Below are 12,002 nucleotides of genomic sequence, written 5' to 3' on the forward strand. Positions count from 1 at the left end.
AGGAATAAATGTTTGGTAAGTTAGGTAAACTCTCCTAAGTGAAGAGATTCTTCCGAAAGAAAGAATGGTGATGACATGTTCCCGTTGAAGGAATAGTCGACGTTGATCTGACCGAAGGCTTTCACTAGAAATCCTAAGTCAAGATCGGGATATGTGTAATTATCCATTTGCTCATACTATTGTTATTGTGTTAACATTGTGATGTAGGGAATTAATTTCGGAGGTTGGTAGAAAATAGTGCACTCTGGGTGCCCAAATAATTCCAAACGACTAGAGATCCAGATGCCCGGATGGCCCAAAACATAGCCTCGCATGTAGATGAGATGACATGCTTTGATTGGGTGGTGCACGTTAGCAACCAGGCTCCCGAAAGGGATCCAGGCGCCCAGACAAGGATAAAATCTTCGCCGAAGGGATAAGATAGGGCTTCATCCGGATCATGCCACATCTACAGTCCAAACGCTCAGAAGGGATCCAAACGTCCGGAGGAAGATAATTTGTGACGTAGTTAGATCAAATGCGATGTAGCTGGGGGCGCCTAGGGTTGATTCAGGTGCCCAAAATGGTCAATAAAAGAAGCATTGCATATAGCATTCGACAACCTTTTCACTACTCTTTTAAGTGCTCCACGTTCTGGAAATGCCGTTATGACCTAGCCACTCTACTTCGAATCTCATTTCATTGCCATTATAGTTTTATTTTATTGTATTTGTCTTTTCATATGTATTTATTAAGGTTCGGTAAACCTACTGTTTCTATCTTTTGTAAAAGATGAATCTTCGTCTTTAAGTTTCTATTCGGAGAAGAAGATTTTTAGTGGATTGTCTATCGGAAGCAGTCAATGACTACGGGCCTTGGACTAATAGCCACTAAACTGTGAACCAAGTAAAAACAAACTTGTCTTCTTCATTGTTTTTCTTTCTTTATTCTATTGCTATCTTGTGAACGAGTTTTGAAAAAGTCTAGCGTCCTTCTCCCATCCTACATTTTTCATAGGCAAGCATGCCGAATGATTTGCCTATGACAAAATCTCACATAGTTGACATGAGTGATCACTTCCCTATTATTTCTAACCTTAAAGGCTTTATAATGATAATTCCAAAGTGTTCAAAGCTACAAATATCGTATGCATAGTCATTCAATTCAATTTCATTATAACAATGCCTGAAGGACAAACTTGATGAGCCACCAATTTGCTATTTATTTTCATGTCTACAGAAGAGGCGGTAAGAAAAACTATATTTGCATTAGAAAACTATATTCTGTTGTTTATCAATATAAAAACAATATGCTAATTGGCCGAGATTCCAAAGAGTGGCGGGAAAGATGCAATCTTAATGGCCAAACGTTCTAGATCGTGAAAGTGTGTGTGGAAACAATGATCTTGGTGTTTGTGCTATGTAGAAGGTTGAGTTCATTTGTTTTCTGAATGTTCAAATGTTATATAGTCTTAAATGTTACCACTTGTATCTGTTTGTGTTCATCCAATTTCGTTAAGGTGCATCTATGTGTTCAATTGTATGCATTGTTTGTTTCTATATATCTTGCTCTATATGATGGTTTATGGAGTATATATAATTTGTGCTCCATGCTTTTTTTTTAGTAAGGTTGCTTTTGTTCCACTATCTCAAGGATATTAGTTTTGGCTGTTGTCGATTAAACTAGTGTGTTCTCAATGAATCGTAAAATGTTGAATGATCATATTGGTCATTAGTGGATTGTCAATTCCCTTTAATTAATATACCATTTTGAAGATCAAGTTTATGGTGCAATGCATCAGTCACTAAGATGTATAGTAAGGAGATGATAGGTTTTCTTAGTCCAAACTCAATTTTACAAAATGCCTATTAACAACAAGAGATTTGCAAGAGACAACCAACAATTTTATCAAAGTAACCCATTTGTCAGGGAAATTGAGAAGTTTCTGAACAATGAATTAGGTGTCCAATTAACAATTGAATGTTTTGTCATAATGAAGTTTTAATAAGATAAACTTCTCGTCAGTAGTAGTTCTTCCATTTTTAATAGCTCAAAGAGACATGAAAACTCTTTCAACATAACCCATTCTATAAATGATAGCTGCCAAGTACTTAATTATAAGTTGATTAGTAAGCGCCTTAAGTTTTGTAGCTTACAATCAAATTCTCTAAGGCAATATGAGCACAATTTAATTTATGTTCCATATGAACTATATATTGAAATGCATCCAATAGGTTTATTTAAAAATAAATATTCAGATTTTTTTGATACTCATGTACAACACTATGGGTTTCTAGCTCAGTTGAAAGGGTGAGGATGTGAAGGGGAACACAAGTGATGGTGGAAGAGATTGAGCAAGAGAGGTATGGTGACAATCGAAATTGTCAAAAACAACAAGGTAGATGGTAAAGGAGTTTAAAATTAATAATTCATTCAACTGTTTTACAAATCTTGTTGATTAAGAAAAAATAGTGACTAAGATCAATTTTATAAATTGGTTATATCTTCCAAGCAAAAGTACAAATTTTATTAAGAAAGTTACATAAGATATCACTACATATCAATTACAACTTTTCCAAAAAAAACATCCAAATATGAGTTTACTTTATTCAAACATTGATAGGGTATTGAGCATCCTCATTACATTGTAATGGCTGCCTCTAATGATTTTCGATATGCTCTTCCCACTATTATTTATCGAAGAAGTCACACTCTTATATAACAACTGATTCAACCAAAACCAAAGAGATATTATCTTTCATTTTATTATCAGAATGAGTGTACTCATCGGTGTACCTATATATGTCTTCCATTGATATGGAAAAGTTGAGTATTCTTTCAATTATAGGTCGAGCTACTGGTGTTGGATTGAGACATTCCTTATTTAGATCCTTCCATGCTTTCTCCACTATCTCTCGTAGCTTCTTGCATGCAACTTTTACATCTGTTCCATGATCTTTCATGTAACATTCCACTGTAGATGCAGCATGGTCTCTCTCTTGCTCCCTCTACAAATTTTTTAATTGAAACCGTCAAACATTGTTGCTAAACTATTGTACCAATATTAGAAGTGACTAAAATGATTACCTCATGTGATCTTATATCATTGAGGAGTCTACAAATTACAGAGGAAGCTTCTACGAGCTTGGGAAAACTAGAATACCACTCGAATACCTCTTTTGTTGCCACCTCTCCCATGCCCAAAGACATGGAACAAATGATAAAAGAACATGCTGAGGAGTTCAATGAAACACGCAAGTGTTCATCAAGTGATGGCACATATCGATCCACGCCCCACTTAGATTCTTCAAAATATGCTATGGCTATCGCTTTAAACTATGTAAATCAATAAAAAAGATTAGTTAATAATTTTTAGGATAACAAAAGTCAATATCTCTTTCCTATTAACATACATCATTTTTAAGGTATTGCACACGATACTTTTCATTAAGTTCCAACTCTGCTTCAAATTCTTCCAAAGTCTTTAATAGCTTGAGATAAAAATCCTTTATGTATTCTGGTAAAGAATCAACAGCTTGGCTATTCCACCTAAATGTAAGATATATGAGCAAATAGGTGGTCATGATATTGGTAAAAGAGTGAATATGAGAATTTATCATTTAAATTGAATTTGTTTTACAACATTTTAGTCCTTATCATGTATGATTGTACAACAACAATATTTAAGGAAACAGAAAACTATCAAAATATGGATATACTAAAAATAAACCTCTTGATCGCTTCCGTCAATAGTTTGCGCTCTTCCAATGTGCTATAGTTATCATAGATATCATCCATAACTGATAGAAGACAAAATGATTTGGTGCACATAACTCGTGCACGAGAATATTGAGGCTCGTAATATATACCATGAACCCAATAATAAGCTTCCACAATTCGATCACGAGCAAACTTTAGTGATTTAGCAAGCGCTAAATCATTCCACCATCTTTAAACATGTCATCCAAAAAAAAATATTCATAGAGAAACAAAACAATCAGTTTATACTCCAAATATAAATAAAACATAAATTACTTGTAATTAGACTAATAGAACTAACCAATTAAGGTCATGCATAAAAATCATGTGAAATCTCTGACATTAAGCAAACTTGTGCAATACTATAGTCAGCAAAGTTAATGTGAACAATTTTTAAGTGCTATGATATTTCTATAACTATAAACCAATAATTTGAAATTCCTATCAATTGTCCTATTAGATTTATATATAATTGATATTAAATGTGAGGATTATGTTGTTTGTGTGTTCATATATACATTAGTAAAATATTTCTATAAAAAGCTAAGTTAAATTTACTTACATTGAAACTTTCTTCAATTCCTTTTGATAAAGAGATTGCAGTATATTGAAATCCAACTTTGCAAATTCTAATATGACATTGTCTCGCGTTTCATCCTTCTGATAAATAGGCATATATATTCTCGCCAAGAGGCTTGTAATTCTTCGACATAGTGGTACCTCAAGGAAAAGAGATACTTGTGTCTTTAAAGGTTGTTCAAGCTCACTAAATAAGGATACTAGTTGAGGCTTGGAAAAATAATTGGCTTCATCAAGTACAGTCTCTCCATGTGTTGCAAGATAAGACGCATTATATAAGCTTAGTAGTCCCTTTGCATCTCCATTCAAGGTAGATAAAAAGCTTCCATTGTTATCTTTGAACTTGTTAAAAGTATCTACAAGAGTGGGTAAGCAATCAATAGTAAGTGTTCATAAAAATAATTAGTTAATTGTATTATTTTATATCAAACTATTTAACTAGTTTTATTCTCTTTGCTTTTTTAATAATAGCAATAAAAAAGGTTTACATGACAAATTTTAAATCTTAAACCTTGGCAATAATTTAGATTTTGCCAATATTATAAGTTGGCGCATCTTGTTTTAACATCGTTTTTATTAGTAAAACATGTAAAACTTTCAATTAGGCATATATTAATTTTTCTTAGCCTAAATTTGAATTGAATAATTAAACTAAAAATGGACTTTTTGGTAAATGATGAAACTAGCTTATCTTGTCATATAATTAAAGAAAGATATATTTATCTTGAATTTCAATTTTATTATATATTTATTGTTTTATATATAAGAACATATGTATATATAACCTAATAATTTTAACTTATTTCTATTATTATCTGCGGAAACATTATATCCATGCTGCCTAAGCAATCGAAATCTAAGAGAAGTTTCATAGAGCTCATAGTTGTTATCATCAACCTCAAAGATCAATCTCAATGCGCCATCTATTTCATCCTCAAAATGGTAGTCCAGTCTAAGAAGTTGAATTGAATCAACCAAGTTCATAAATTGCAGTATGTCACTAGTGTCCTTGAACATTGTCTTTACTTTCATCTTTAATTCTTCCACTCTATTTATCATCCTTTGAAAGGACTCCTGCATCAGCAAAATTATTAGATATACATCGGACAAGATATATTTAATCACCGAATATTGTCATTTGTATGTTGCAAATAAGTCTTCGAATTTTAAGAAATTTTCGAGAACATTGAATAAGTGTGAGAAGATCAATACCTGTGTTTGTGAATGAAAGGAGCTTCGGATGAAAAAATCACCCCAAACACTTGGATGATATTGTGTAGACTTACGAGCTATCACTTCATCATCACCAACAAAATTTAGTGATTGCTTCTCCATCTTAATTGCGAGACCCTTCTCTTGATATTTATAGGCCCATTTAAAAAAAAAAAAAGAGTGACTTGTGATCTTTAGCTATTAATCAAATTTAGTGATTTGACAAAAGGTATATTAACACTTAATTGTTCACAGACCATATTTACAAAGGGTAAAATTGGTATTTTGGACATATCAAACAATGATTCTATTCTTTTTTGTGTTTAGGGAACGATTGGGATTAGTAATGCATGACTTTTCAAAGTCATGGTGTCGTGCATAGAACGTTTAACACGTGATGCCATGCACTTCAAAGGCGGTTTAAATTATTTTTGTGTTGTTGTCTGCCGCATGATTGAAAATCCACAATAGATAACATAAACTTGTCATCCACACAAACTGATGGAGATATTATCGGAAATACAACAATTTTATTGAATTTAAATTATAAAAAAATAAATTCAATCTTATCTCTAGTTATTCTATGGTGCTATTTTTTTTTAAAAAAAATGGATTATCTTATATCATATAGGTCATCCATCTAGAAAAATAATTACTTTAGATCAGAATAGATAAAGTTATAATTTCGAACTAAAATTCGTACTCATTGTCTATGTACGGATAGATCTCACTTAAACTCTATTACATATAGATATATTTATAAGTTTAAGAAGTTCTTTAGAACTCCAGCAAAGAAACTATTAGTGTTGGGAGCACAACTGTGAATCCAAAGTTTTGATGTATGAAACATTGTTGTGTCAAATGAGTCTGAGCATGTTACTTGACAGATGATAGTGTTGGGATCCGTAGCGAAAAATAAATTAAAAATACAGTGAAAATTGATCCCTTCAGAGATCCATACGAATACGGAACTACTCTTATAACTATTCTAGCGAATATAATTGTTACCTTTGATGTATAAATAACCCTTACAAGACTACCAGTCCGACTGATCTAAGCGTGATCAGAATGTCTACACCTCTACGGTATCCACACGAGCACGTTTTTCGTTCTTCCCACGAACTTAGAAGAGATTCTCACACATCTTTCTTTCTTGCTAGAGATGGCTATTTAAGGTGACAATTTAAGAAAAAGCTAACTCTTCACCTTCTTGCTAACTCTTCACCTTCTTGACCTCTTTAAAGAGATGACTATTTAAGGTGATAATAAGGAGATGACTATTTAAGGTGGAAATCAAAGAAGAAGTTAACTCTTCACCTTCTTACTAACTCTTCACATTCTTGCCATTTTTAAATACATGGCTATTTAAGGTGAAGATCCAAAAGGAAACCTAACATTAGGGTTTCATATTAATATAGGTTATAACAAGCAGATCTCAAAGATGACATGGTGGGCAAAGTTAAGGTAAGGTGAGTAGTCGAAGTCAGAATAGGGGAACACCTCCCGGATGACTTTGTTGATCACCTTGCGTTAAAATTATAGGGTCCTACCCGAGTGGTTACAAAGTAGAACGCTCGAATAAAGTCGATCGGATGCATAGCTGGTCAGATATATGGACTCTAAAAGTTTGGAAATAATGAACCTGATTAATCGAGTAGTCGACTGAGTGCAAGGGAGCCTAATCAGGCGAAAATCTGACCAAGCTCTAAGCGCATAAGCTTTATAAAAACTCTTAGCATAAGATCGGTCGGACGAAGGCCAATCGAATACAAAGCTCTCTGTATACGCATAGCCGGGCAAAGACCGAGTGGGTTTAAGGACACCAGGCCTTATAAGACTCATAATATAAGATTGACCGGACAAAAGCCATTCAAACATAAGGCTATTACGCCCGATCGAGTAAAGACCAGGCGGGCATAAAGATATTTGGCCTTATAAAGCTCTTAGTATAAGATCGGCCGGACGAGGGCCGATAGAAAATAAGACTCTTTATGTACGCCCAACTGGATAAAGACTCGGCGAGTTTAAAGACACTAGGCCTTATAAAAGTCTTAGTATAAGATAGATCGGATAAAGGTTGATCGAATACAAGGCTCTTTGTGTACACCCGACCGGGTAAAGATCGGGCAGGTTTAAAAACACTTGGCCTTAGACAAGTCTTAGTAGAAGATCGACTGGATGATGGTCGATCGAATACAAGGCTATTTGTGAACGCCCAGCCGAGGAAAGACTGGGCGGGCTTAAAGACACTTGGCCTTATAGAAGTCTTAGTATAAGATCGGTTGGATGAAGGTCAATTGAACACAAGACTGTCTGTGTACGCCCCATTGGGTAAAGATTGAGCGGGCATAAGGATACTTGGCCTTATAAAGTTCTTAGTATAAAGTTGGTCGGATAGAAGCCAGTCGAGCATAAGGATATCTATGTACGCTCGGCTTGGCATAGACCAAACAGACTTAAAGATACTTATCCTTAGGAAACTCTACATATTCGCTCAGTTGGGCACAAGTCTACCAAGTTTAAGTTACCTAATGTCACGTTGTCCCTAAAATAAAGATCTAATATACATAATTTATCATATGCCTTCTTGAATGAAGACTTGATATACTATGGACACTATATTAGCTTCTGAATAGATCTTTGCAATACTTAACATATGACAGAGCAGATTGATATAATGGCAAGCAATACGGCTGGCCTTATGGATCAGCAAAGATACTATGACATAACAGATTGATACAATACCAAGAAATATGACCGACCTTGTAGACCGATCGAGATATATTCAGCAAACAAACACCCCACAATATTTTAATAGCCTGACGTAATTGTCGGGAAATATTCCTTGGGAAGTTCCTTCAGAGTCTATCTAGTTTCCCATTGGTGATTCATCTATAACGACATCCTCCTCTAATGATTTCAGAAAAGGTTTAAGTTATAAATGACAAAAGAGGTACATATGTGGGTACAAAAAAGATTCCTCGGAAGCTCTTCGAGAATCAACCTAACAAACTCTAATGCATGAAGTCATCTCATGGTCACGGAGATTGTGAGAGGTGGTATAAAAAGGGAGTAATCTCTGTTGGCAAGGTACACGATTTTCACATCTGGGACATTCATTCGCACATCCACTACTGTTCTTCTTCCTCGGTACTGACTTGAGCGTCAGAGGGCCTTGCCAAGGGTCCCTTCCCTGGTCTTTAGTTACTAATGCTTCTTTGGATTGTTTGATTGTGTACAGGATCATTGAAGAGATTTATCCCAAATTGGAGAATCAACTATTCGTCAATAAACCATCTACTTGAGCAAGCGTGCCATCTCCTTAGCCTTCAAACATGATCAAATTTGGTGTCGTCTATGGGAACCCTTGATTGAATATGAAGCTACGAGATGGAGGAGGCTGGAAAACTCACTACCGTCACCTTAACACAAGAAGATTTGAATTTACTCATCAATGGTCAAATATAAAAATTACTTCAACAACAACCACAAGTCAATGACCTCTCGATTTAAATTTTACTAAAACCTTATGCGTTGCCCTTTGTGGTCGCAAGAGCATTAAGCTAAGTCCTTGAGCACAATCCTTTTAAGCCACAGATGTTTCTCGCCAAATCCACTTCTGGTCAGGTCTCCAGATCAAGTCCTGGTCAGATCTCCAGATCAAGTCCTGGTCAGATCTCCAGATCCACTCCTGGTCAGGTCTCTAGATCCCTTCTTGGTCAAATCTCCAGATCCACTCGTGCTCAGGTCCCCAGATCCCTTCCTGGTCAGACCTCCAGATCCACTCATGGTAAGGCCTCCAAATCACTTCCTGGTCATGCTCTCACGCTTCCAGACACTCACCCCAGTACGAGTTATAAGTAAGCTTATCTCATGACCAACGACCTCTCGGTCGGAATTCTAGACTCTGGCCCAGTGCGAGTTATAAGTGAGCATGCTCTCACGCTTCCAGACTCTCGCCCCAGTGTGAGTTACAAGTGAGCATGCTCTCACGCTTTCAGACTCTCACCCTAGTGTGAGTTATAAGTGAGCTTGCTCTCACGACCAACGATCTCTCGGTCGAAATTCAAGACTCTTGCCCTAGTGCGAGTTATAAGTGAGCATGCTTTCACACTTCTAGACTCTCACCCCAGTATTAGTTATAAGTGAGCATGCTCTCACACCTCCAGACTCTCTCCCTAGTGCGAGTTATAAGTGAGCTTGCTCTCACGACCAATGACCTCTCGGTTGGAATTCCAGACTATCGCCCAGTGCGAGTTATAAGTGAACATTCTCTCACGCTTCCATACTTTCTCCCCAGCGCGAGTTATAAGTGAGCACGCTCTCACGCTTCTAGACTCTCGCCCTAGTGCGAGTTATAAGTGAGCATGCTCTCACGACCAACGACCTCTCGGTCTAGCTTCCATACTCTCGCCCAGAGTGAGTTATAAGTAAGTATGCTCTCACGCTTCTAGACTTTCGCCCCAGTGGCAGTTATAAGTGAGCATGCTCTCACAACCAATTACCTCTCGGTCAGGCTTCCAAACTCTCGCCCTATTGCGAGTTAAAAGTGAGCATGCTCTCACGCTTCTAGACTCTCACCCCAGTGCGAGTTATAAGTGAGCATGCTCTCACGCTTCCAAACTCTCGCCCCAGCGCGAGTTATAAGTGAGCATGCTCTCACGCCCAATGACCTCTCGGTCGGGATTTCAGACTTTCACCCCAGTACGAGTTATAAGCAAGCATCTTCTCATACTTAATAGCTAATGGGTCATCTTTCCATACTCTCACTCCCGAGCGGGTTATCAACAAGCAGAGCCTTCCTTAACCACCCATCGAGATCGACATAAAGAAGGAGAGCACCAAGAAGGAAAGGAGCAACGGGTGTAGTTCTCATGGCGAAGTAAATGAAACCAGGGACTGGGTCTAGTCAGTCGGACCTGATCCTCCTTCGACTAGACTTGGAGGGTGGGGGGAGGCTTGTGATACAGTTCATAATTAATGGTGGAGTATAATAAATTTGGGCAGTCAGACGTCACGGGGACGTGGCAGTCTGGAGTCAAGGGGATGTGGTAGTCAAAAGTTAAGGGGGCGTGGCAGTCAGAACTCAACGGGGCATGGCAGTCAGAAGTCAAGGAGACGTGACAGTCAGAAGTCAAGGGGATATGACAGTCAGAAGTCAAAGAAACATGGTAGTCAGAAGTTAAGGGGATGTGGCAGTCAACAGGTATGGAAAGAGGAGGTAGGACCATGTGACGACGTCAGTAACATGATTCCCAGTCGGATTCTCACATACCAAAACTCCAGATCTAAGACACCTTAGTCTAAGACCTGATAAGCAGTCAGGGTGATACATGACCTGGATCTAACTGGTTGGGCTCTCATGGCCTGGTTGTACCTAGGCCTAGTGCTCTCAATAAGCTAAACGTCCGGTCAGCCAACTCTCGGTCGACTCTTGGATAATCTCTCCATAGCTCCTAGCCCCCCACGATTTAGGCCAGATGGTATACCCAACTGATCATCCCGAGTTGCCTTATTCATACCCGATCAGGATAGAAGGCACTACGCGACAACAAGGTCAGGAAATCCTAACTTCCTGTCAGGGAATAACTACGAAATGTCAAGGAATATTCCAACGGTCTGCAGTCACCTGTGAATGGAACTTCCTTCAATCTACAGGAGGATGCCACATGCCCTCCATCACCTAACAAGTCTTGACACCTGATATTCTTTGACATCAGTCAGACTCCAGAAAGTATGCACTGTCATATAAAAAGGGTGGTCCTCTACCTTATGTAGGTATGCTCTATTGGACATTCACACTTGTCTTCTACTTTCTTTCTCCTTCATACATTATTCTTCTGGGGAAAAAGTACCTGACTTGAGCATCGGAGGGCCTACTTCGGAGACTTTTTCCCTAGTTTTTGACCTTTAATGCCTGTGTGCTTGTCTGAGTGTGCGCAGAGCCCAGGTACCGCCGGCTCAGTCATCGTTGTCCGTCAGCACCACGTGGGAGTCTATTTTTTGAAGTGCATATGAGAAAGGTGTCTCAGTCGCCCCTCCATCAATGCCAGCAATAGCTCATCCGACCTTCATCTGACTCAGATTCTAGACAGGATCAATTTGGCGTCATCTGTGGAAATTTTCTTCACCTATTTTGGAGCATGAAGATGGAGGACACCAGGCGGATCAATATGACCATGATGGCAGGAGAATACGAGATGTTCAAGGAGGCCAAGAGGCGAGCGACTTCCAAAAAATAGACCACCGCATCGTGACCATACAAGATGCCGACAGTTTCTAAAGACCCAACTCATGTCTCAGATAGGGGGTCGAAGAGGAAACAACTCGAGGAGTTCCCCCACCCCCTGCTTCTATCGGGAACCTGGCCCAGATTATTACCACAAGGGCCCTGATTGTTATAATAAGAAGGATCAACCACAAGCCTCTATGGCGAAAAGCTCCCCGCCCAGGAATTCAAAGAAGGGGAAGGC

The 12,002-nt window shown here is 38.0% G+C and overlaps 1 protein-coding gene across 1 annotated transcript; it reads right to left on the reverse strand.

The window, feature by feature from the left end:
• Positions 1–2,497: 2,497 nt before the first annotated feature.
• LOC121992308 (beta-eudesmol synthase-like) lies at positions 2,498–5,652 on the reverse strand. Its single transcript, XM_042546600.1, has 7 exons — positions 5,530–5,652; positions 5,138–5,391; positions 4,301–4,678; positions 3,710–3,928; positions 3,393–3,528; positions 3,067–3,315; positions 2,498–2,987 (listed from the first exon to the last, which is right to left on the reverse strand). The coding sequence occupies exons 1-7, from the start codon at positions 5,650–5,652 to the stop codon at positions 2,694–2,696; spliced, it is 1,653 nt and encodes a 550-aa protein (XP_042402534.1). The 3' UTR covers positions 2,498–2,693.
• Positions 5,653–12,002: the final 6,350 nt, after the last annotated feature.

Source organism: Zingiber officinale, chromosome 6B, assembly GCF_018446385.1.
Source record: "Zingiber officinale cultivar Zhangliang chromosome 6B, Zo_v1.1, whole genome shotgun sequence".
Lineage (NCBI taxonomy): Eukaryota > Viridiplantae > Streptophyta > Magnoliopsida > Zingiberales > Zingiberaceae > Zingiber > Zingiber officinale.

Excerpts from the sequence above, each read along its gene's own strand:
- LOC121992308 (XM_042546600.1), bottom strand. The coding sequence starts at position 5,652 with ATGGAGAAGCAATCACTAAATTTTGTTGGTGATGATGAAGTGATAGCT. Across the intron at positions 5,392-5,529 it reads CCTTTCATTCACAAACACAG|GAGTCCTTTCAAAGGATGAT; the intron begins GTATTGATCTTC and ends TTGCTGATGCAG. Across the intron at positions 3,929-4,300 it reads GAATTGAAGAAAGTTTCAAT|ATGGTGGAATGATTTAGCGC; the intron begins GTAAGTAAATTT and ends ACATGTTTAAAG.